Source organism: Corythoichthys intestinalis, chromosome 17, assembly GCF_030265065.1.
Source record: "Corythoichthys intestinalis isolate RoL2023-P3 chromosome 17, ASM3026506v1, whole genome shotgun sequence".
NCBI classification, from domain to species: domain Eukaryota; kingdom Metazoa; phylum Chordata; class Actinopteri; order Syngnathiformes; family Syngnathidae; genus Corythoichthys; species Corythoichthys intestinalis.
The window spans coordinates 6,426,448-6,452,656 of NC_080411.1; the positions used below are offsets into that span (position 1 = coordinate 6,426,448).

At 37.3% G+C, this 26,209-nt stretch overlaps 2 protein-coding genes across 6 annotated transcripts in view; one reads left to right on the top strand and one right to left on the bottom strand.

Annotated features, from left to right (window-relative positions):
- The window catches only part of LOC130905513 (SWI/SNF-related matrix-associated actin-dependent regulator of chromatin subfamily B member 1-like), a 27,381-nt gene continuing 1,172 nt past the window's right edge, over positions 1–26,209 (bottom strand). The window contains exons 1-10 of one of the 5 annotated variants that reach the window (XR_009061103.1): positions 15,519–16,882; positions 12,317–12,428; positions 11,964–12,072; positions 10,854–10,991; positions 8,640–8,767; positions 8,389–8,555; positions 7,183–7,373; positions 5,254–5,385; positions 4,102–5,155; positions 1–3,989 (exon numbers count right to left, since the gene is read on the bottom strand). Coding sequence is in view for 4 of the 5 variants with exons in the window: in XM_057819008.1 (XP_057674991.1) it covers positions 5,116–5,155; positions 5,254–5,385; positions 7,183–7,373; positions 8,389–8,555; positions 8,640–8,767; positions 10,854–10,991; positions 11,964–12,072; positions 12,317–12,428; positions 15,519–15,608 (1,107 nt within the window). In the remaining variant the exon portion in view is untranslated. The other 4 variants (XM_057819011.1, XM_057819009.1, XM_057819008.1 and 1 more) reach the window with 4 other exon arrangements.
- The window catches only part of fbxw2 (F-box and WD repeat domain containing 2), a 21,058-nt gene continuing 14,258 nt past the window's right edge, over positions 19,410–26,209 (top strand). Inside the window, exons 1-3 of the mRNA XM_057819006.1 lie at positions 19,410–19,774; positions 21,034–21,319; positions 24,243–24,465. Of these exons, the coding sequence (XP_057674989.1) occupies positions 21,053–21,319; positions 24,243–24,465 (490 nt within the window). The 5' untranslated portion in view covers positions 19,410–19,774; positions 21,034–21,052. The remainder of the gene's footprint in view (positions 19,775–21,033; positions 21,320–24,242; positions 24,466–26,209) is intronic.

Sequence of the window (26,209 nt, forward strand, 5' to 3'; positions counted from 1 at the left end):
AAGCGATAGTTATGAGGTAGATATCCGTGACTTTTTTACAGACGCCATTTTATTTCATTGTGACGTCATTTGTTTAAAAGTTTAAAATATGCGAGTGAATAGTTTTTTAAAGTTTTTTTTTTTTTTTAAATGAAATATTAGACATCAGTTAATGATTCTTTTAGAAATGACTGACATTTTTAATAATAAATATAAGGAATTACCTTAGTTTTATGGCTGGGTTAGAACAAAAGCGGTTGCGCCACGTCTGTAAACGGGAGTTTTCAGGGTAAAACAGACAAATTAAAAATAGTTCGGGGGCTTCATGGGCCATGAATCTGCTATGGCAGCATATAGACATATTGTTCTATCAGACACAACAGTTGTTCTGGCTTAAAATGCAGCACTTTCTTTTAAAGAGGAGTCCAAGAGCAGAAACTGCTTTTTCAGTCTTGTCTGTGTTTTCCGCCGCATACAAACATGCTATTAAAGAAAATGTTTGAGCAATTGCTTTTATTACATTTCCGTATAAAACCATACCTTTCACAAAGAAAACAGAAATGATCAATGGAGTCACAAGCAAAATAAACTCCAAAACAAATATCATTAGTCAACTTGGCATACGAAACAAACTTTTGAGATGTCATAGTCCTAGACCTCGATGACAATGTCAGAGGCAAGAATCAAATGACAAATCGAGAACCATAATCCTTTCAACGACCATGTAATGTATAGCATACACTACATTATGACTTAAGTGTTAAAGCATGCTACTGAACAACATCTATTGACCTAAGGACTCTAAATATAAACATCTTGAACCTAGCCGGAAGTGACATGGAATATCATTTCAGCCTTTTAAAAACACCAACGTAAGGCCACAAGGAACAATTATGGTACTTATTTGGACTCTCGTCTTACATTTTGTTGTGTTTTAAACAATTTTAGTCTGGTGAGTGTTATAATACTGCAGTGGAAGGAAAAAGTATTTTGGAATGTTTTTTAGATTCCTGCATAAATTGGTCATAAAATGTGGTCTGAGCATCCTTATCACAAGGATAAAAAGTCATACTACAGAATTAGTATGTTTTTGTTTGATTTCTATAGAGCAAAACACGAAACATTAAAGGACAGGAAGGAACTAACTTAAAGCGGAAGTTCAGAATTTTTGACATTAGACTTAATCTTCGAGTTAGCGGGGGTTTAATTAGTCGCTGGAGTTCTGTGCAGTTTGTTAGTTATTAATTAATTTCAGGGCTCCAAAGTGGCTAAGCTAGTCGGAGTCAATGGTCCCATCCTAGCTTGCCAATAAAAAAACGATATTAACAGATATAATGGTGGGATGGATGGTCCGACTTATCCCAATTGGATGGTACCAGTTAAGACTTCAAAGGGTTCCATACGTTGTTGTTTTTTGGGACATTATAATACATGTTTACCTCCAGCAAATCTGCCTTCTCATAAGCAATCAAATAGTGGAGGAAAAACGACGGCTAAGATAAATAGACCACACTGTAAACTGCCTTCTTTAGTTTCACTATTGACTGTCTACTATCGACGGGCAGCGCATTTTTTCGAGTGAGGTCTGTTTGAAGCAACTAGAGAAGTCAGTGTACTTTTTTTTCCTGAATTTGCGACTAGGGCCTTCCAGTTCGAGTACCATTCCAATGAAATGCAGCCATCAGTCTACGGAATCTTGACTGAAGAACGGCAACATAATGAAATGTGCATTTAGAGGCCGTGGAAACAGACAAGAAATGGGCAAATGAGAGTTCCCACTAATTCCCTGTGAAGAACGACAAACAACACAAACTCTGGATACTTGTTGCTGGCTACGACAAATACATCGGTGTTAAAAAATATCACTCCGCTCTGCAGCCTGTTACCTTCACAGCTGCTGGATTACAAATGTTGCTGTTATTACTAGTTAATAACATGCAATGGTAAGTTTTAATAACTTCATCCTGAAAACATAGCCAACACTATTGATTGCAAGGGTCACTGGTGATTTCTATGCGTGCATATGTTGTATTTTATTGGCATGCTAGGACGGGCCGTTTGACTCGCGCTGGCTTAGCCACTCCAGAGCCCTGAAACTACCCCCACTAAATCGAAGATTAAGCCTAATGTCAAAAATTCTGAAAGGGAACCACGGATAAAAAGACATGTAGTTCTTGAAAGATAAATGTTAGTACGAGTAATAATTTTTTGATATTAAAACCCCTCTTAATGTTTTTGTTTTAATAAATTTTGTAAAATTTTCAATTAAAAAATACTCGCCATTGTTGTTGACGTCGCAGGGCCACGCTGTCGTACTTCACGGTCACTCTCACTTTGTAAGGTAGTGATTTAAATACACCGCAAGGTGTCAATGGCGAGTTTTACATTAATAAGACATCAAGCCAATGAGTGAGTTTTGTCCCTCGACTGACGCCATAGCTCAGTTTTTTTTTGACAGGGTCTATTGTGATTCACATTTATTTGAGTTTGTCTTCACAAGACTCCTGAAAATGGCTCCCAGCATCATAGTTGTGTATTGTGACTAAATATTGCCATCCAGTGTATTTGTTGAGCTAAAGGAGTTGCTAAAATGTTTAAATATAATTTGACCAAAGTCTGAGTAAGTTTTAGGTGTATTTTGCGCATCTATTTTGATTGTGAATGCCAGTTCTATTTTATTTATGGAATTTTATTGTCATCATCATCGGTATCATTGACAATCATTGACAATTACAAAATGTGATATGATTTGTCCGAAGGAACCGAAGAATGAGGACAAAGGCGGACGAGATGAAGCATATGCTTATCAGTTTCCCGTCCCCCATACAACTAAAGATGCACATTCAGGCATGGAACATACATCAAAACTGTACAACAACACAATCAGCAATCTGAGTTTAGTAACTTAGCGTCCAGTCAATTTGTTTCACGGCGTACGTCATGTCCCTGACATTTTTGCATCTGTTTGAACATTTTGTTGTGGCTATGTGTGTGAAGTGATTGTGTTATCACAGCTGGTGTGAGTAGCAACAATTGGCGCACACAGAGGTCACTGTAACAGTTTCATCAGACATGAATGTATAAACAACATGCTGTACATATTTTATCCCAAGATTAATGTCTCCACAACGAAAACATGCTTATTATTCATTTTATACAGTATTCGTGTCATGTTATGTCCGTGCAAATTAAAGTCAGAATATTTGTTATCTTTAGTAGATAATCCTTAGTGTGTTCGAACCGTCCACATCCACGAGTTGTTATACTGGTCCGCTGTGTAGTATTTACAGTTATCCAGCTATTATATTCAGTTGATCAAGACTCGTGATAGCGCTTATCTTCATATCTTGCGTCTTGACAAGGATGCTGCAATCCGAGACCCAGGTGTTGGCTATTTTCCCAGCTTTCTTGAGTTGACGTGCTTTTCTTGCAATTTCGGCATTTCGGCGAGTCAAGTTGTCATTCAAAAAAATCTTCGACCCTTTCAGGTGGCGGCGTTGGTTAAGCAGGGCAGTCTTGGTCTTGTGGTCTGCCAGCTTCATGAGCACCGTCGCCGGTCATCTCCCCCCAGATGGGAGCAGAAGGCAGCGATGGATGTCCAGCGGTTCCATGTTTATTCCATACACTTTCAGCTTAGCAATTGCCAGTTGCGCCACTGTGTCCCCTGGGCCAAGCGTAAATTGTAATCCAGAAATGATGAGCTCATTTGCGCGTCGGCACTGGTCGAGATCATCAGCCAAAATTTCCAGCCTCTTGATGCGAACCTCTCTCTCTTCGACCGCCTGCTTGAGTTTCTCGTTTTCAGCGCGAAGTAAATGCAGCTCTCTGACGATTTCTTGATTCTGGTTTTGAATCAAGCCAGTCAAGGAGACCTCCAACGTCTGTATGGAGGATTTTATTTCATCCAAGTCTCCAGGTTTCAAATTCTTTGGAGCCATACTGGGAGTCGAGCTTGCTGGCCCTGAGCGCTTATCGGTTAAGATAAGATTCTCTTTGGATTGTTGTGTTAACTGTGTGAGAATAGGGCCTTGGTAATACAGATTGAAGCACTTTTCTTCTTGGTGACATTTTTTTAGAGATATGAGTATTAGTTTTGTTGTATTTTCACTATATGATACTTACATGTTTTGTGAAAGAGTTGCCAAAGCTTATGCCAATAAACGGTGCGGTCTGAGCAACGAATCTGAATGCCTGTGTCCACTCTTTCTTTCTCCCACTGTGAATTAAAGAAACTACAGCGTCAGTCAAGGGAAACGCACTCATTGGCTTGATCCCTAACTAAAACTCTCCATTGACACCTTGTGGCGTATTTAAATTACTACCTTACATAATTAGAGTGACACTTTTTTTTTTTTTTTTTAAAGAGTGATAGCTGGAATTCTGGCAGCGTGGCCCTGTGACGTCAACAACAATGGCGACCTACTGGTTAAAATAATTTTACAAATTGTATAAAAACGAAAATATCCAGAGGGGTTTCAATATCAAATTATAATAACTTGTACTAACATTTATCTTTTAAGAACTACAAGTCTTTCTATCCATGGATCCCTTGAATTTCCCCTTTAATAACTGGTTGAAACACATTTGGCAGCAAAAACCTAAAAACGTTTCTGTAGTTGCAGAGGTTGTCTGAGGTTATATCACAGCATCTAAATCAGCTTGAGGTTACTTTACACCCCTGGTTATGTTAGTGTTTACATATTATGCTCTCCAAAATACGAAAAACAAAAGTGTTTGTGTGGTGTTAGCTTAAGAACTCCATGTAGTCCAACGATTGTAATGACCATTTCTGCAGAAATTTAAAAATCGCTAAAGCAATTACATAATACCGTATTTCTTCCCACTGACCATTATACATTCAATAACAACGTAACAGTTAGCCTAGCTTCAAGCATTTATATACTGTATAAGCCAATTCAAAGAAATGATAAATAAAACTGCCAATAAAAGTGAAGAATTGAGATACTGGAAGAATTACAGCTGATTTGTTTTATCTAGTTTGTGCAAGAATACTGTTATATATGTGAGCACTGACTACACAAAGTATTGATGTGTGTATCCATGCGAGTGAGTATCCTCAGTAACTTCTCAATCTCTTGTAGGACAGATCAACAAATGTGTCTTTTGACCTCTTTTCTACCAGGAGGGTGCAGTGTTGGCCAGTCGTCTCATACGTCTACAAAAACAGAAATTATTCTCATCACCTCAAATACTGTAGATATGTGGAAGTTTCAGAATAATGATCAATACTGTAGATATTTTTAAGTGACTCACCTCGTGTTCCTGTCTTGATCTCTGATCTTTTTCTCCATTTCAGCATCTGTTAGTGTCTCCAACAGTGGACACCACTGGTCTGCATCACCTGTGTTACGAATGGCAATCTCTACTGTTGGGAGTGGGTTCTCACTGCAAGCAAAAAGAATTAGTGCTGCAACTATTAATCGATTAACTCGAGTAATTTGACTAGAAAAAAAAAAAAACGGATTACATTTTGCGTATTTTGAGTATTCGTTTAAATAAAGTGGCATCGTAATGGTTTGTTTTGAAAGTGTTTGCATTTGGTTTTATTGATTTGGGTGGATACACTGCCCTCTAGTGGAAACAGTGAATATAACTCAATTCACATGGCTGAATCTAGCTGCTCACTGTTAAGACCAACATAAGCTGAGTTTTTGTTTGAGCTAATGTTTTTTTAACGCATTCGTAATTTAGTTGATAGGTTTATTTAGCTGTTTTTTATGGGAATTTGTGTTTGAACCATTTGGTAAGAGCACTGAATTTAAAAAAAAAAAACAATAGCATTTTATTGCATTTAAGCTAGCAGTTTTTTGCAATCTAAGTTAGTCAATTGTTCTTTTGTTGTACTTAGATCCTTTTTTTAAATTTTTTATATTGTTTAAGGCTCAGCTCAGGTATTTTAATTTTTTTATGTTACTTATCAGATTACTCGAACTAACTAGTTATTATTATTTTTTTAAAGTATCTATTTATTTATAGTTATTTATTAACTGTTAAAATAATCGGTAGCTGCAGCCCTAAAAAGAATACATCCAAAGTCACTTTAAAGGGATCCATGGATAGAAAGAATTGTAATTCTTAAAAGATAAACATTATTATGAGTTAAAACAATTTGACATTAAATCCTTCTTGGTGTTTTCGTTTTCATACAATTTGTAAAATTAGTTTAGCTAGTCGGTCGCCACTGTCGTTGACGTCGTAGAGCGGTGACATCACTGGCTTACGCTGCCGGGCTTCCAGAGTATGACTCCAGCAAAATAAACATGTCATCTATTCAACCCTTTCAGTTTGAACCTGATAGGAACATTAATGTGCATGACATCACTGTCGATATTTCACAAAATGAGCAGCAAACGCAAAATGAACAGGAAAGACGGGATGAGACGAGACGAGAATACGACAAAACCGGTGTTCTGCCAAAATGTGCCGCACCGGCGAAACGTCCTACAAGAGGCGAATTTGAAACCCAAAGTACTACCTTTCAGCTTGTTTTGTTTAGATGCATACAGATAGAACATACTAAAGATGCCTTAAGAAAATACTTAAACGTAGTACTATCAAACAAGGGTGGTTTAAATATGCTAGGTGACTAATGTGGTCAACAGATCAACAATCTGCTACCACAGGAGAAAACAATGCTTAAAAGTATGAGAAGAGAAACGCATGCAAAAAGTATTTTGAGGCAATGTAAAAGTAATAAAAGACTTAATAAAAACACAAATAGTAAGTACTCGGCGCTTTTAACAGATGTTTGCATGAGTTGGACGTCTCGTCGCGCAGGGAGGGAATTGCAGTACACCGGTAGTGTTTGTCTCGTGACAGTGGCAAACAACATCATAACCCCGAGCGTCCATTGCGCACATAAAACATGTCGCCCTCCGTAGGTCAAAACATGTACTAAATATTAGAGATTTTTAAATCAATGGCAAAATTTTATGTGTTTCTAATAACATATTTTAGTAAAAGAGAACAATTGTGACTTATTAGAGCCTACAAGTCTTTAAGCCCAAGGTTCCATTTAATAACAATTGTGGAAATGTCGTACTGGAAATATCAGCAGTACCTGTACCAACACAAAAAAAACACTTTTCTTGTCACGCATAGACAATAAACGGTCATCTTACAAGCCACTGTCCTATAAATAAATAAACTGCAATCAAAACTGAAAGCACTTGCGCGGGTTACCTAAAGGCGTATGTTCTCTGATGCCAGCTCAGTTGTCCTCGAATGCTGTAGGCAATAGTGGTCACAAATTCACCCCCGAGACCTAGTTCAGAGCACAACTTCAGTGCAAAGGACTCAGGGGAGTTCTCATGTTCCGACATGTCCCATTCAAACTGGTCCACGAGAGAGATGTTTCCCACATGGATGTTGAGCTACGTTGAAAAAAAAAAAAAAAACAGGCAGACCTCTCAATAAAAATGTTTGACGTACATAAATCAGTTAAAGAGCCTTTCCAAGAAGACAAATGATCAAAGCACAGAACACTAAGACCTGAAATGTATCCCAACCTCAACCACGTTTATTTATTTATTTTGGGTCATATGCTAGTCTGTAATTAATAAAATCTTGATAAGGCAAGTAAAATAAAAACAGATTATGAGGTGAAGTATGCAAGGTCCTTTTACGGTTTGAAACTAGAGTTGTCCGATATTATCGGGTAACCAATTTCACCAGCCCTGCAAGCAGGACTCAACTGGCCCTCGGGAGTCCTGTGTCAATTTTTCTAATTTCTTTTCGGCGTTTTTTTGGGGGGGGTCATTAGGTTTTTTTCCCTTCCTGGAAGAGTCGGTCTCGTAAAAAAGGCCATTTCCTGTTTCCAGCAGGGGGCGCCAGGCCTAATGGGTGTTATTTCAATGAAGTCGAATTCAGGCTGGGATACATCACGTACATGCCAAATATGAAAAAGATTGAACGTTTTATGGGGGAGTTATTAGTCATTTTCTGAATATGGTGTTTTGTCAAAAAAAATGTCCGACTATGGCACGATGAAAAATACATCGTATCTTTTTTTCTCCTACAGATGAAGTAGCAGAGTGTAAAGCAACAGCCTTAATGAGTCAAAGCAGTTCTTCGCTGCTGTCAACAGATGAACCAATTTATCCATAATATCTTTCCTTGAAAAGTACATAGTATTTTTTTTCTCCCACAGAAGAAGTAGCAGAGTGTGAACCCTAAGCCCTAACCCTAAACCCTAACCCCAACAATAAAAAAATAAATAAAAAAAAACCTCCCTCACAGGTCAGGCCCGTGAATGAAAACTCACCATTTTGATATGTGCAATTTTTAGTGAGTTTTCAAGCATGTTAAGAACTTTTACATTGGCCATTTTCATTTGCCCTGAAGAAGCCCTAACCCTAATCCCCAAATAAACCCGACAAATACACCCACCTTGATAATGACTCTTTGGTCTGCCTGCTCTTCTAAAATGCTGTCAGTAGGGTATGACTCAATTTGTTGACGTATGGCAGAGGTAATGGCAGGGACAAAGGCCAGTGGATTCAGGTCTAAGTCATCACACAGAATTTCTGCAAACATCTCTGGGGTCATCAGCTTTTCTGTTGAGGAATTGCATCAAAGTTCACAAGAACGAAAACACACACGCAAAAAAAAAAAAACATTACCGACATTATGAGCTGTACCATTCATGTTCCATGTGAAAGCATCCCGGAGTTTTTGCCCATCTATCTCCATGTCAAGGCGAACTGGGACCAGCACCTCCACTTGTGCAGCATTCTCATGAATCACAGCAGGATCGTGATCATCAAAGCTAGGGGAGAAACAGCATTTCAGCCAAAATTTTACGTACAGTGTCATAGAGTTAAGATAAGTCATTACTGCTCTAAATGCAATATGAATATCACTTGTTTTAGTGTATTTTGGGATGGAGCAATGCCTGTTTTTAGTTACTAATGGAGACCAGGGACAATTGTAACATTTTCACATTTCTGTCCCTAACTAGGCTCTTTTAAACTAAGACAGTAGTTGTTAACCTTGCTAAAGGTACCTGTTGGGTCTAAAACATCTTCAATTTAGCTGTTGACCCAGAGCGAAGTGACAAAAGCAGGACACAAGGAGGCAGGAGACAGAGAGTAGACTTTTACCAAACTGCAGTTTTGGGGATATTTACACCAAAATATATTTGCCGGTAAAATTTGACTTGACAGCGACATCGTAAGACCTGTCTAAGACCAAATGAACCACCATGAAGCTTTAAACCAATTAGCTGCAAAGCTTCATTGCTTTAAGAAGCTTCATTTGGCCATCACTACTCCCTTGGAGGAGACAGTCAACCTCTGCTGCTACCTGCTGTCAACCCTGTTGTCATCCAACATGCCTCCTAGCATGCATTGCAGCGCTAAAGATGTAAATAAAATTCAAAATTCATTTTTCTGTGCTAATTATTTCTTCAATTAATGTTACAGTTGTTTCATTAATTGCTAGCTATGGTATTTGGTAACACTTTATTTGACAGTAGTGCCATAAAACTGTAATAAGACCATCATAATGATGACACAACACTGCCATGAGCAGTAATGAATGCTTACAACAGATGTCATTTTTTTGTCATCCGGCAAATTATTTCACTTTGGAATGGATGTAAAAGATCCGACCTGGACATAAATGAAGTTAGTGACATAATTTGCTGGATGATACTTAATGAGTAATGACATCTGTCATAAGTATTCATAAATGCCCATGATAGCATCATGTCATATTTATGACGGTCTCATGACAGTCTTATGACACCACCGTCGATTAAAGTGTTACCTCTTAATCAAAATAAATCAACAAATAAACCACGCAGGACTATAAGCCGCGGGATTCAAATTAAGGAAAAAAAGTAGCTGCTTATAGTCCGAAAATTACGGTATTCTTATTATTATAGAGTCTTAATTCTGAAGTATGTGGGATTACCTCATTTATATGACGAACATGACGTACTTTTATTTTGAAATGTTCACCGGAAGTACGTTCACTAATCCGCTAACCGTAAACTTTACACTCCGCAAAAAAAGGTTTTATTGTTTTTCCTTTTTTTTTGTTTGCAAATGCTGTTAACCAGCGATTTTTCATTTTTGAAGTGTCAGCGTTTTACCGCAAGTTTTCGTTTTGGAGAAGACGGCCAATGTTTTGTAGCAGGCTAAAGTAGATTGTCTTTTTTTCCCCCCATTAGCCTCAATGTAGCAATGCTAACGTTTACATTGTTTAATATAGACGTGTTTCCTTATTTTGTATGTCTGAACTTTTAATTCTACGGCGTGTTGATGACCAATAAACATCTGTGAAAGGAGCTTCTGTCTCATATGCCATCAGCATGCACGCACAAATGTATGCACGCGCGCGGCGATAAAACGCACCCATGAAAATTACCGCACTCATTTTTGTTTACCGTGTGATAAATGGACTCATTGCATATCGCGACAGGTTTAGAAACTTCAATAAAATATGTCGTTAGTTACTTAGATGGACTTAGAATCTGCCAGCTTGTAATTATCTCCTGTCATCTTCCAAAATTACAACTGGGTGACGGCGCTTTAGGTGTTCATTCACGGCCGACGTGCAGTCAAGCTTGGCATTGAAGGGACAGGACACAACAGTGTACACTCCTTTGTTTTGTTAAAATAAGTCGATGTTTTGGCCACTCTGGTGCGCTTTTTTGGCTTATGCCGCTTTCCCTGCTTCCATACCAAGCGTCCGACATTTTTAAAAAAATCTCCCGACCCCCCCCAACTCTTAAAAATGTTGTCCTCGGATCTACACAATTCACGTAGGTCACCTTTTTTACTTCAAAACGGCGAATTTCACTGAAAAGTTTTACCCAAGAAACATTTGAAAGAATGACTTCCTCATACCACAGTGGGAAGGTCCTCTTTTTGTCCCGACCCATGCGATTGCGGTTGATGGTAGTGGAACAAGGCACTGCATCTAAATGGTGGGAGCTGTTGGGAAGTGTTGGGACCCATTGACTGCTTCTTTTGGCTTTCTGCTCCCTTAGAAAGGACAAAAAAGGTTTCAGCTGATCATATCCTTACCATTTCAATGCTACACAGTATTGTTTTCGTCAACGATGACGATCAAGAAAATATTTCGTCAATGAACAATTTCTTTATGACAATGACATGACGATGGCAAGCAGAAAATTTGTCTTGGGTCACTAAAACATAACAAGATGGGTGCCAGTTTTGGTCTGACGAGACAAAAACGAGATGAAAATTTGCCATAGTTTCTGTCATAAGTTGACAATGTGTGACATTTTCTTATTGTTTGTGTAGTTAGCACACATTGTAGCAGTGTTCGGTCGTGTGTGCTCACCGGCCGGTGAGTCAGCGTGTGTCCATTCCAGGCTGTTTTTGTGAAACACAAGTGTTAGGTGCTTCTTGGTAAGTTTTGTTTTCTTATCTTGATTAGATATGCCATGTTGCTTTACCTTTAAAGGTCTGTGCTGAGTAATCATCACACACAAAATGCAACTTGTAGCGTTAGCATAGCGTTCGCATTAGTATTAGCATTTACATACAGTTCGTGGCGTCCAAGTGAGTTTAATTAATTGAAAATAATGTACTGTATTCCTTCCAAGTGTGTTATCATCACAATGATGGTTATATCCGCTACAATTATGTGCTTGTCTGTCAATGTTCATTCAAAATTATTGGTAACCTTTTATTTATCGATTTAATCATGGATTAAAAATTTTTAAGTTTACAGACGAAAACATTTTGAGTAGTTGTCGACTAAATTAGAAGAAATTTGTTTGAGTTTTCGTTGAGTAAAACTAGACAAAGATGAACACATTTTGAAATGACTAAAATATGACTAATAAGTATTTTTTTCCAAAATACTAAGACGAAAATTAAAAGGGCTGCCAAAAACAATACCTACACAGAGGACAAAACCATGAAAGAAATATATATCAAGTAAATATTGTCAATATTTTGCATGAGCAACTTTGAAGTAAGAAATACCTGAGGTATGCCGGTGGCTCCGTGCTGATTGACACTGCTTTGTATTTGTCATCATTACCTTCAAAGATCTCCTCACACTCAGATGCCTTCAGCAGAGTAACACTAGTGGCTAAAATTTGGGGGAAGAGGAAAATATGTTGTTGCTTTTTTTGCCCAGAAGAACTTCCAATATCTAAAAACATTTTTGTTACAGTTTGGAATATAACAGACTGGTCTTGAGATGCATTGAACCAATAGTCAATAAGATTTATTTTAGCTGTATAACATGGAAATAGTAATTTACATTGTGTATACGCAATCATAAAGAGAGCGAAACTGCTAACGAGATTAAATTCTGATGATGCGACAATCACCATGTGATGATGCTACTATTTTCTTCCTCTCCTCCACTGAAGCAAGCCTCCTCCATAAAGACGGATATCGTTTGTACAAGGAGCCTCTAAACATACGCAGATAGTTTCCAACCTGAAAAAATACAAAGGATGGGATTTGACCAAGACCTCGTGATGATGCTTTAAATCCTTTGCATGAGGCAGAGCTTCATTCCGAACCGACAGGGTCAATTGACTGACCTGAACCAAAGGGAATATGTTTATTACTGAAAACAAAAAGTTAAGGCAGCCTGTACAAAAAAACTGTTTTCATGAAGTAAATTCCATAGGATCTTGACTTCAGGCAGTCATAGACTGCAAATTGTTTGTAGTCAATAAAAACCAAGGGTGTAGGTTTGCATAGGGACCGTGGGGACATAACACTACCAACTTTTCAGGACACTCAAATTGTCCCCACCAACTTTTAAGCAACCTTATTTGCATTACATAATGAATTCAGTTATACAAGTCATTTAGATGGTCTTTCTAGGTTTTAAGGATAGAATATACACTACCATTAATAAGTGAATTACTTTCATTATGTTCATAATTACATTGACCCCTTTTCACTTGCTGAATGTGCCAGTCCATTTTTTCCCCCTCAAACACACGTTTGATTGGCTGATGACTTAACCCTCTCCCCACCCTCACACACGCAATCACAGCCCGACAGAAATTCAACATGCCGCCTCCTCTGCCCCCTTTGAAGACGAGGAATATTAGTTTTTTCCGCTAGCAGTGGCCAATGTAAGTAATGTAAAAAGATGTTCATGTTGCGGATAGGGTTGTTCCGATCATGTTTTTTTGCTCCCGATCCGATCCCGATCGTTTTAGTTTGAGTATCTGGCGATCCCGATATTTCCTGATCCAATTGCTTTTTTTTTTTGCTCCCGATTCAATTCCAATCATCCCAATAATTTTTCCCTATCATATACATTTCGGCAATGCATGAAGAAAAAAATGAATAAAACTCGGACGAATATATACATTCAACATACAGTACATAAGTACTGTATTTGTTTATTATGACAATAAATCCTCAAGATGGCATTTACATTATTAACATTCTTTCTGTGAGAGGGATCCACGGATAGAAAGACTTGTAATTCTTAAAGGATAAATGTGACTTTGTATATTGTGACTAAATATTGCCATCTAGTGTATTTGTTGAGCTTTCAGTAAATGATACTGTAGCCATGCCCAAATGCATGATGGGAAGTGCAACCATGACTGTGCGTAGTGCTACCAATTGATATATCTTCTATGCGTTGGGAAATAACATAGGGTGATAAGTAAAAGATCAATTACTGCCTTGCTTCCCCACATTGCTTCCCACATTATTTCTAATCGTAGGGAGAGGGATTGAAAGGCTTCAGCCGATTTAAAAAAGGCTCCAAAGGCTGCCAAAATTCACTCTACTCATTTTACGCTGCCTTTTAGCTCTCTATATAGGTAAAACGGCGCCATTACAGAATGAGCGCGACAATGCGTGAGTGGGCCGTGCAGTGCATGCATTAATTGCGTTATATATTTTAACGTGATACATTTTTTAAAAATTAATTACCGCCGTTATCGGGATGGATTTGATAACAATACCTTAAGCCTAAACTAAAGACTCTGGATGATTGTAACATATTATGTCTGTGAGGTAAAATACAATTAGAAAACGATTTAATTAAAAACATTTTTTTTTTTTTTTAAAGGCATGTCTGATATTTTTTTTGCCAATTCCGATACTTTGAAAATTACGTTATCGGACCCGATCGATCGGGATGCCGATCGATCAGCATCTAGTTGCGGAGGTGGGGAACACACCACTAATTCTGCTACTGAAAGTCCGACCTTCGTCAGAGTTAGCATTACAGTACCGGTAATCTGTGTGAATTTCCCAAATTCAAGTAGGAAGCCACTTTGAGAGAAATATCCCCCTGTATGTGTTTTCTACTGTTAGCGTTAATTAAACTGTGAGAGATGTAGTGAACCGAGGTTCAACCGGTTCTCCCCAATTTTCATTTTTATTTATGTGGTCTTTTAAACAGCCCTTGTAATGCAGTCCAATGCAAATTCTTGACTCTTGACAAGGTGATGATGCTGGATCTTTTGTTTGGTGTTGTTCCAGTGAGATTTACAAAGATGAAAAAACATAAAAATTCCCCCAGTCCTTGATGATATGGGGCTGCATGTCAGGCAAAGGCACTGGGGAAAAGGCTGTGGTTAAATCTTCAATAAATGTGCAAGTTTACATTGAAATTTTAGACAGTTTTCTGATCCTTTCAATCGAAAATGTTTTTTCATTTTCATTTTCCAAGATGACAATATATCATGCCACAGAGCTAAAACTGTTAAGCATTCCTTGGAGAAAGACTAATCCTGTCAATGTCATGGCCTGCAAATAGCCCAGATCTCAACCCTATTGAAAACCTGTGGTGGAAATGGAAAAAAAAAAAATGGTCCACAGCAAGGCTCCGACCTGCAAGGATGATCTAGCAACTGCAATCAAAGTGAGTTGGCACCAAATTGATGAAGAATACTTATCGAGTCCATGCCTCAGACTGCAAGCTGTCATAAAAGCCAGAGGTGGTGCTACTAAATACTAGAGATGTGTTTTGATTGTTATTTCTTAGTTTATTTCTTATGATTCCATATTTTTTTTCCTCAGAATGGAGTGATTCCCTATATATTTCCCTGCACTTGCTCTATAAAAGTACCATTTACTGACCACCACAATGTTTTTTATTCCTTTTTTAGTGTTTCCGAATGCTAAAGAGTTGCACTTTTGAACTAATTCATTATTTTTTTCAAGCTTTTTATCTGCGTTCGTTCTACATGACAAAATGTCTGAGTGAGTGTTCGTCCGAGACTGGTGATTCCATACTTTTTGCTAGGGGTTGTACTAGTATGTCCTGCTAAGAGTTAGATAGGATAAGCTCCAGCACCCCCGCGACCATCGTGAGGATAAGCGGTACAGAAGATGAATGAATTAAATGCATAACTCAACTTTACAAATGCAAAGTTTAAGTAAAGTACCCCAATTAAACAAGGATTTCACTTTTGCGTATACCTATTGTGTGTCGTTTACCAATAAATCCTAAAGATGCAAATACTAAAAATTGCTGCATATAACCTTGAACGAATCACAAGGCTTTATACATCTTAATGATGGCTAATATCGGTGCATACATACCTCCGACCCGACCATGTAAAAGTCCCCATCTTGTTCTAACTGAAATTTAACTGGCTTCTGACCAAACGTTTTGCTTAGTGCTAACTGCATTGCGTAGCTGTTTACAATGTTTATCTGTGCTAATTCTTGTCAGTTTATGCTTCTTCTTTTCGACTCCCAGCAGAAATACGTTCAGTTCATTGTTGCGCCAATCTTCATCATCCTCTTCATCTTCATGCTCATTTTTTTAATTTGTGTTCGCCTTCTTCGTCCCTCTTTTTTCTTCTTCGTGTGCCTTTCCTTCTTCCTCTTGGTCTTTGTTCTTCTTCTGCTGCTGCATTACAGCAACAACGCGTGCCTACGCCGACGCTAAGCTAGTCGGGGCAAGGATGTCAATAAAATGGATGCCACTACGACCGTACAAGAGGACTGGGAATAACCTTCTGGATTGAAGTTCATTTATTTTCAAAGGTTTTTCATTGACATACCCACTGTAGGTGTTATCCAAAGAATAATCTTCATGGAAATCGGTTTAGAAATTATAAACCGATTTAAATATCAATGGCCATGCATTGTGTAAAATGGGAGTTTTGCCCCTGCTAGTATGGCCGTCACGCCGGCACCGTCATTAGCTTGGCTACACATTCTTTTAAACTTTATCGATAATATATTCCGTTAATAAACATGAAATATAAAATAATATGTGTACAAAAGCAGTGTTCAATACAATAATTAATCGACAATAGTGCTGCAACGATTAATCGATTAACTCGAGTATTCGATTTGACAAAAAGATTCAAAATAAATGTTGCTGTTTCGAGTATTCGTTTAATTAAAGTGGCGTTGTAATGGTTTATTTTGAAAGTGTTTGCATTTAGTTTTATTGATTTGGGTGGATACACTGCTGTCTAGTCTGACACATTTCACATGGCTGAATCCAGCTGCTCCATGTTATGACCAACATCAGCTAAGTTTGTGTTTGAGCTAACATTTTTTTAATGCATTCGTAATGTAAAGGTATATTTAGCCATTTTTTGTGGGAATATGCATCTGAACCATTTGTTAAGAATATTATAAAAAAGATGTTAGCGTTTTATAGCATATAATCTAGCAGACTTTTGCTATGTAAGTTAGCCAACTGTTCTTTTGTTGTACATAGATCCTTTATTTTTTTATACCGTTTGAGGCTCAGCTCAGGTATTCACATATTTTATGTTCCTTATCATATTACTTGATTATTCGAACTAACTAGTTCATCGATTAATAAACTACTGAAATAATCGATAGTTGCAGCCCTAATCGACAATATACAATGTTGAACAGAAGATACCCAGGACAAAGGTATATTTAGGGGTGTGGCAAAATATCAAAATGGTGATACATCGTGATACTTTGCATTCCAAGAGGTTATTGATATGCTAATGCCAAAAATTGCGATATCGTTTTAAAAAAGGTGTCTGTTTAAAAAAACAAAACCTGCACTGTTTTGAGGTCAAAAGGTCAAGTGACCTTGAAGCTATCTGGGAAGATGATAACAAATTAAATTAAAAAAAAATGTTTAAATAAATTTAAAAAAGAAACATGTACGTCATTAAGCTACCGAGCACTGATTTGGGGTCAAAAGTTCAGATGACCTTGAATCTATTTATAGTGAAGAAAATAAGTATTCAAACAACCTATTTTGCAAGTTCTCCAACTTAGAAATCATGGAGGGGTCTAAAATGTTCATCGTAGGTGCATGTCCACGGTGAGAGAGATAATCTAATAAGAAAAATCCAGAAATCACAATTTATGATTTTTTAATCATTTATTTGTGTGATACAGCTGCATATTGACAGTAGCTTTAGCTGTAAAACACTGCTTGACGAGGGATATGGCATTTGGGGGTCATAAAACTGTTAACTTACATCATCAGCCAGTACTTCAGTGCGTCTTGTGGTTGATGAACCTGGGAGTGAGATTTATTTTTGTATTCATTTCCTCCTTTTCTTTTCCTTCAAACATTGCTGCCATCACTTCAGTCATGCACTCTTTTACTATTTCTCCATTAGAGAACGGCTTCTTATTTTTGGCCAACACCCACGACACTCTGAGTAAGCACTCCGTTGCAATTTGTTGTTGTGTCATAGATTTACCAATAACCTTGCTTGACTCTTGATATGACTGCTTCAACCTGTTAATTTCTTGGCTTCTCAATTCTGATTTAGGATGAAACTTCTCTTCAAAAGAGCTGTGCTCTTTAACATAATGGTGTTTCACATTTTCAATTTTAACAGAGCAATTGTCTTTAAGCATATTAAGCATGTTTAGTATTAGTAGTCATAGTAGTATTATATTATTAAGCATAGGTTTAGTACTAGCAGTTCGTAAAATGTACGCATATTTGTCTGTCCATTTTTGTTGTCCACTTTTCTTTTCTTGGTCAACTTTGAGCATGACATTTTGTTAAATTCGGTCTTCCACTAGTGGCATGAAAACAAACAGAATAAAGTGCTGGGTGCTGCTTCTGTTTCACACTGCTAACGTCCTTCCACTCTAGCGAGCAACATGCACACTCTCAACCAATCAGCACATCCATGCAGGCTTTCTCAGCCAATCAGCGAATTATTGTCATAGAGATGACAAGACAAGTGGGAAAATGATATTTTACTAAAAATGAAACAGAATTTAGCGATAGAATAGTAGCGCATAGCGATAGATCGGCGATACAGTCAAATAATATATGTTAAAAAAAAGTTTTTTTCTTTTGTTTTGTTTTGTGTTTTTTGTTGAAAAGTGCCATTTGCTCTGGATCCGCAGAGAGGTGTGCGACCGCGGTCCGCTAATTGAGGACCCCAAAGCTAGAACCTTCAGCCTATAGTGTGTTGTAGCAGACTCATGCTTGTTCATGCAAAAGGAGGCTCAGACAACCGAGTAGCCTATATTGAGAAAAGAACATACTTTTCATAAGCCTGACGATTGTGCTTAAGATACTTTAAAAGTTAGGTTTCCATTATATAAGCTATAATCATCAAAAATCTACTGCAATACATGTTATTTTTAGGGCTGTCAAAATTATCGCGTTAACAGGCTGTATTAATTTTTTTAATTAATCGTGTTAAAATATTTGACGCAATTAACGCACATACCCCACTCAAACAGATTAAAATGACAGTTCAGGGTCATGTGCACTTGTTACTTGTGTTTTTTGGGGTTTTGTCGCCCTCTGCTGGCGCTTGGGTGCGACTGATTTTATGACCATGAGAATTGTGTAATTATTGACGTCAACAATGGCGACCTACTAGTTTATTTTTTTGATTGAAATTTTTGCAAATTTTATTAAAACGAAACATTAAGAGGGGTTTTGATATAAAATTTCTATAACTTGTACTAACATTTATCTTTTAAGAACTACAAGTCTTTCTACCCATGGATCGCTTTAACAGAATGTTAATAATGGTAATGCCATCTTGTTGATTTATTTTTATAATAAACAACTTGGGTGCGACTGATTTTACGACCATGAGAATTGTGTAATTATTGACATCAACAATGGCGACCTACTAGTTTATTTTTTGATTGAATTTTTTACAAATTTTATTAAAACGAAACATTAAGAGGGGTTTTAATATAAGATTTCTATAACTTGTACTAACATTTATCTTTTAAGAACTACAAGTCTTTCTCTCCATGGATCTCTTTAAAAGAATGTTAACGTTAATGCCATCTCGTTGATTTATTGTTTTATAAACAAATACAGTACTTATGTACAGTATGTTGAATGTATATATCCGTCTTGTCTCATCTTTCCATTCCAACAATAATAGTGTCACTTTCTGAAATGACAGACAAAAAATATTAAATAACTTTTTTAGTCCAACAGTGGGCGTGTGTGTGTGTGCTTTTTTTTTTTTTTTTTTTTTAATCTTTTTTTCCTGTCGACGCCGCGTGTCGAATCTGCCAGTGTGGTGAAAATTGCAATTCCAATGGAAACATCTGCAACAGTAGCCAGTTGAAACAGTCTACCATTAGAATTTCGGATTCGCAGGGAGTATTTCTCTCCGATAGCACATGGAAAATTTACGCGACGCCACGCCACACTACTAGATGCATTATGTAACGTTTTCTGACAGAAGAATATGCTTCCTTTATCATGGTGGATAAGCTAACGATAGCAACAAAGCTAGCTTAGTTGAGCAAGCATTTCAACTTGACTGCTGGCAGGTTACCTTCCTGCAGAAGACTATTCAGTAAAATAACTATGGCAGAAATATGGCGATAAGGATTTCCACTTTCCGGTAAGTACTTTTTGCATAATCGTTTTTATTGTTCAACGATAATGCTATCTGTTCTCTTTGTAGAACCGTGCTTGTTACATTGCTCACATTAAACTCAGATTTTCAATGCACTCACAGAGACGCTACAATCGTGTCATAAACTAATAGTCTTTTTTTGTGCTATTTATGATTTTATGGTAAAATATTGAACGCTATAAATTAAGCCTTCGCTTTATGTAAAAAAATATTCTGTGGATTTCTATAGGTAGTCTGGAAATGTATTATGAGAGTCGTTTAAGTGTATAAAATAAAATTACCTAAAATATAAATTGATAGTATTGAAATTCTAAACTAGCAGTGCCATCATGTACTGCTACGGGCTGTTGGAACGCAGATCATTAAAATTGCACAGAAATGCAATCACCAATATATTTTTTGAGCTAATCTTATCATTACATTATGTGGTATAGGGGTGGGAACCTCTTGGTACCCCACGATACGATACGATTTCCGATATAAAGCTCACGATAACGATGATCTCACGATATAGCGATACAGCGATTATCAATCCATTGGTCAGGAAATCATACTACGTAAAAACTAATAAACAGAAAAAACAAGCTATATTCATCCTTCTGCTGTAAGTTTATGTCCAGTCCATTTGAACTGGGAGGGTGGCAGCAAATTAACCCCTCCCACTTCAAACAGGCCCCTCCCACTTCTATAGATTATCAGTGGCAGCCAATTAATGCCAGGCAAGGAGGTGATTTTGGGCCATTTTAGGTCATTTTCAGTCACTTCCTGTTGATTTGGGGGCATTTTATGAGCACTTCCTATTGATTTTGGGTTACAGAACAGGAACTGAGCCGGGAATCCCACAAATGAATAGGCAGTGACTCAAACTCAAAAGGAAGTTATCTGTAAATGTCCTAAGATGAAAAGAAAGTGACCTGTAAATGCCCTAAAAATCGGAAAAAGTGACTGTCAATGCCTGCCATTGAGTTAACTGAAACACTGTTATGTAGTAAGATTTTGGTAGCAACTTATTGTTTCCTTCTTCTTTATTTTATTTTATTTTTTTAACATTGATACCTTTTCAAAACGATATCTCGATTCTTGGCATGAGCGCATCGATAACCTTTTGGGATGCAAAGTATCACGATATATCACCATTTCGATGTATTGTCACACCCCTAATGTGATATATGTTTAATATAAAAAGAGTAAATGAATTTGACATAATAATCTCTGGCACCGTCCTGTTCTTTTTGCTATTGCAGGTTGCGCTAATGACAACTCATGGAGAAGGCAGATTTTCAGAGGTGGCTGGAGTCCGTCTCTGCCACTTTCCTTACACTGAACGACCAGCAGCGCAACCAATCTTTGGACCACATCATATCCCTTAGTGGTGCTGCCCAGCTTCGCCATTTGTCTAATGGCTTGGAAGCACTGCTGAAACGTGATTTTCTGCGACTTCTGCCTCTGGAACTGGCTTTCTATTTGCTGCGCTGGTTAGATCCACAGACCTTACTCACTTGCTGCCTTGTCTGCAAGCAATGGAACAAAGTAAATATCACCACTATTCTATATATATTTTTTAAAGATGTGTAAGATAGATATTGTTAGTTAAAACAGTTACCAAACCCTGCACATGTTTATATTGTTAAGTCGTGTTCAGATTGCTCTCTTGGTGTCTGGCAGCTGTAATTGAGATGATTTTTTTATACTTACATAGACCACATTTATAAATTGTAGTTGTTCGATGGCACAGGTCACAAAAGACGCACCATTGATTTTCGAATGTCAGTAGTTGGTTTGTGCATAAGAGTTAATCACCAAGTGTGAGTGGAAGGTGCTGTACTTTTTTCCCGATTGTCCAATTCAGTTGCGTTGCTGTGTTTTCACCGGAATAAGGTGCCACAACATGCCACCAAAACCAAGATTAATAGGAAATTACTAGTGGCTGTCAGGGAAATATGTCGAAGTGATGCATCTCAATTTAGTTTGAGGTCTGTATAGGTCAGGAGTAGGCATGTGCCGGTAAGATATCCTGCCGGTATGATAACCTTAAACCAAAATATTATGGTATTGCAATTACAGCTGTAAAATGTGTTACTTCGAGATATCTGGGTTTGAATGAAAAAACTTTTTTTCATTGAACGGGATTTTTATTTTTCAAAACATATTAGCAAATTGGAAAATAAGTATAATGTGAAGTTAAAATAAAAATAAAAAATTGTAAATAAAATAAATGCAGTTCTTTAGGTGAGCCTAAACCCAGAGCCACAGCTGAACGTTATTACGATCAGAACAAAAAATATTGAATTGTTTTCCATAAAAAACACGTGTGTATGACTCGTATCATGTTTACAATATACACACGCTCCGTTTCTCAACACAGATAGTTGCCAGAGAGAAAAAAAAAAAACATGTTTTACCACTGCTAAACACGCTGGCGTTAACTCTCGTAGCTGGTGGGAAACGTTCATGACGGTGTTTACTCACCTTTAATTTTGTATAAATGAAAAATCGTATTGGAGGTATTGTGTCCTTGGCAGCAACGCACCGCAAACATGTTGTACACGTTGGTTGGTCCTCCTCTAAGCCTCGACCGTCTGTAATTAATCTGTAGCCGAAGTATTCACATACCAGCGACTTACTTTTCTTCGATGGGGGAAAAAGTTCAGGCGTTTCACCTCCTCCAGCCATCGTGTAGCACAGCTGAATCACTGCAACTGAACAACAACCAGAAGGGGTGGGGTGAGCCCTGCAGCTGCAAGCGAGGGATTTCTCCCTGCATTTTTGGGACATAAAAAATAGCTAATTTCATACTCCCCCATACCACAGAACTTTGAAATTATTAATTCCATATTTAATGGTGTATTTATTTAATTAACCATGGCACTTTTAGGCAAAGCAAATTTATTTGAAAAGCACAATTTAACACAAGGTTCACATCACATGAAAATAAGCAAGACAATTTTAGTCTCCCATGCACTTTGTCCAAATTTCTCTAAAATTGGAGGAGGAGTAAATTTAACTGAAACTAATCCCCAGCTGGCTGAATACTGAAAATATTTCTAAAACAACAGCCTGGCTAATAATACAGTATAATTTTGCTTTAGCACTAAGTCCTATAAACTCTATGTAAATAACTGCTAGCTTGCAGTTGCGCTAAGTCTACGTGCTTATGCTGTTGAAAAAAATCATCACAACAAACCTCTGTTTTTCTTCACGTCTTTGCTCTCTTTTATTTGTTGTGACTCGGAGGGCTTTTGTCTTTTCATAAAGTTGACTTGTCACTGTAACGCCGCTCGATTGCGGAGGCTAAAAATAGCACCTTTGGGTAGCTCGCTGGTCTGCTGGGTGGTGAGTGAGACTAGGGTCTTTGGTTAAATTATTGCATCACAGGAAAAAGTGAAATGGGCAGAAGGCACATTACACAAATGATTTCATTATTATTTAAAGACTTATCATGAACGGTTTTGTTATTCTTTTGTTTTATTGTTTTGTATAATTTTTTGAATACTGCTATCATCAAATACAGTGCCCTTCATAAATTATTGGCACCCCTGGTTAAGATGTGTTTTAGCTTCTAATAATTTTTCTTTTATTCAAATACCTGTAATATGTGACCTTAATGGAAAAAGAGAGAAAAATCCAACCTTCAATACAAGTGCATTTATTCAGTGGGGGGGGAAATCCCACATAAAGAAATAATTATTTGACATCAAATAATGTGTGTCACAATTATTAGCACCCCTGGTGTTAATACTTTGTACAACTCCCTTTTGCCAACAAAACAAGGTCTGGGGACTGAGATGGCCATGGGAGGAGCTTGATTTTGTGTCTGGTGAACCATTTCTGTGTGGATTTGGCCATATGTTTAGGATCATTTTCTTGCTGAAAGACCCAGTGATGACCCATCTTCAGCTTTCGGGCAGAGGACAACAGATTTTGATTTAAGATGTCCTGGTATTTCAAAGCATTCGTGATACTAAGTACCCTAACAAGGTTCCCAGGGCCTTTGGAAGCGAAACAGCCCCACAGCATCATTGACCCACCCCCATACTTCACAGTGGGAATGAGGTGCTTTTCAGCATGCGCATCTTTCGTGGCACGCCAGACCCACTTAGTGTTTGTTGCCAAAAAGCTCAATCTTGGTCTCATTTACCAAAGCACTGGGACCGTGTTATAACGTAGAAGCTAACAAACACATCTTAACCAAGGGGGCCAATAATTATGGAGGGCACTGTATGTTATAATTTCAATAATTTAGACAAGTTTAAGGTGAAGAAGGTCCTGAACCATAAATTGGTTATCAAAATAGTTGTCCATTAATTTGCTAATCGATTAGCTCTCGATTAATTGATTATATGTTGCACCTCTATATATATCTGTATACATTACAGACAAGATGTTTTCATGTTTGTTTCTTTTGTCAATTGAGGTTGTTCAAACTTTCCAACAAGTTTTCTTCTCTCTTTAGGTGATAAATTCATGCACAGAAGTGTGGCAGAATGTTTGTCGGGAGCTGGGGTGGAAGATTGATGAGTCCATTCAGGATGCTTCCCATTGGAAGGGTGTCTACATTAAGGCTAAACTGCGTATGGTGCAGCTGAAGGATCAGAAGGCCTTTGAGACATCCTCACTAATTGGTCACAGTGCTCGCGTGTATGCTCTGTATTATAAGGATGGTCTTCTCTGCACAGGTACAGTGTGCTGTTACCTAAAACTTGATTTACAATATGTTAAATGATCAACCACTAACTATGCAGCTGCTAAAAACTTTATATGCCATTGCAGAAATTGTAGGATGTTTACAATTCAAGTAATATATATGTCGTTAGGCAAAATGCTTTTATTTTAGTTTTAATGAGAGTTAATTCCAATGGTAAGGTATTTTTTGGTCCATGTTCAGTCGTCAGTCTTGTATTCTAAAGAAATGCCAATATTTCACAAACTCATTCAGGAGTTAAATCCAAGAATGAGCCATACTTTAAGGGCTGGTCACAGCTTAACATAGCAGTTATGCTTATTGACCATTAGATTCTCCAAACTTAGATGCTTGGGATTTGTTATGTGAGCAGACAATTTGCATTCATGCTGCAAACATTAAATGAACAATAAGTTATTGAGAAATAATGAATTATAAACTCATGACGTACCTCATTCACTGCACGGAAGCTGTGTACTCTATGGTTATTTTGAACCAGAAGCACTGTGTGAGCCGTATTTGATATGGCAGTGCCTTATTGGCAGTTGCACTTGATCCCAAAAACTGATGTTTGCATTATCTTGATTTTAACAATAAATATAGTGGTGCAATATAGGCACTTTTTCCATAACTTCAGTTGAAGTTGTTGTCTTATTTTTCACAGAATGTTTATTGGAAAAACCTTGAAGTTGTTACATTTATAGTTAATAAAATATCCAGTAGTGCATCAAAGTACAATTAGCCGTAATATGTTAAATCAGTTTGATGTCTGTATCGGATTTTCGGAGTAATATTGGGATATCGGTTATTTGTTAAAAATTCAATATCGAATAATTCTACTTAAAAGTTTGTGTGTGCGAGACTGCAGTTTTTGGGCATTAAATTGTTTTAAAGTAGGGCTGTCAAAATTAACGTGTTAACGGGTGGTAATTAGGGCTGTCAAAATTATCACGTTAATGGGTGATAATTAATTTTTTAAATTAATCACGTTAAAAGATTTGATGCAATTAACGCACATGCCCCGCTCAGACAGATTTAAATGACAGTACATTGAAATGCCCACGTTAATTGTGTTTTATGGAGTTTTGCCGCCCTCTGCTGGCGCTTGGGTGCGACTGATTTTATAGGCTTCAGCACTCATGAGCATTATGTAAGTAATTATTGACATCAACAATGGCGGGGTACTAGTTTATTTTTTGATTGAAAATTTTACAAATTTTATTCAAACGAAAACATTAAGAGGGGTTTTAATATAACATTTCTATAATTTGTACTAACATTTATCTTTTAAGAACTACAAGTCTTTCTATCCATGGATAGCTTTAACAATGTTAATAATGTTAATGCCATCTTGTTGATTTATTGTTATAATAAACAAATACAGTCCCTATGTATCGTATGTTGAATGTATATATCCATCTTGTTTCTTATATTTCCCTTCCAACAATAATTTACAGAAAAATATGGCATATTTTATAGATGGTTTAAATTGCGATTAATTGCGATTAATTACGATTAATGCTGTAAAAAAATTAAAGCTGTAATTTAACTCGATTAAAATTTTTAATTGTTTGACAGCCCTAGTTAAAATATTTGACACAATTAACGCACATGCCCTGCTCTAACAGATTAAAATGACAGCAGTGTAATGTCCGCTTGTTACTTGTTATTTGGTGTTTGGCGCCCTCTGCTGGCGCTTGGGCCCAAATGAGTTTATGGGTTTCAGCACAATGAGTGAG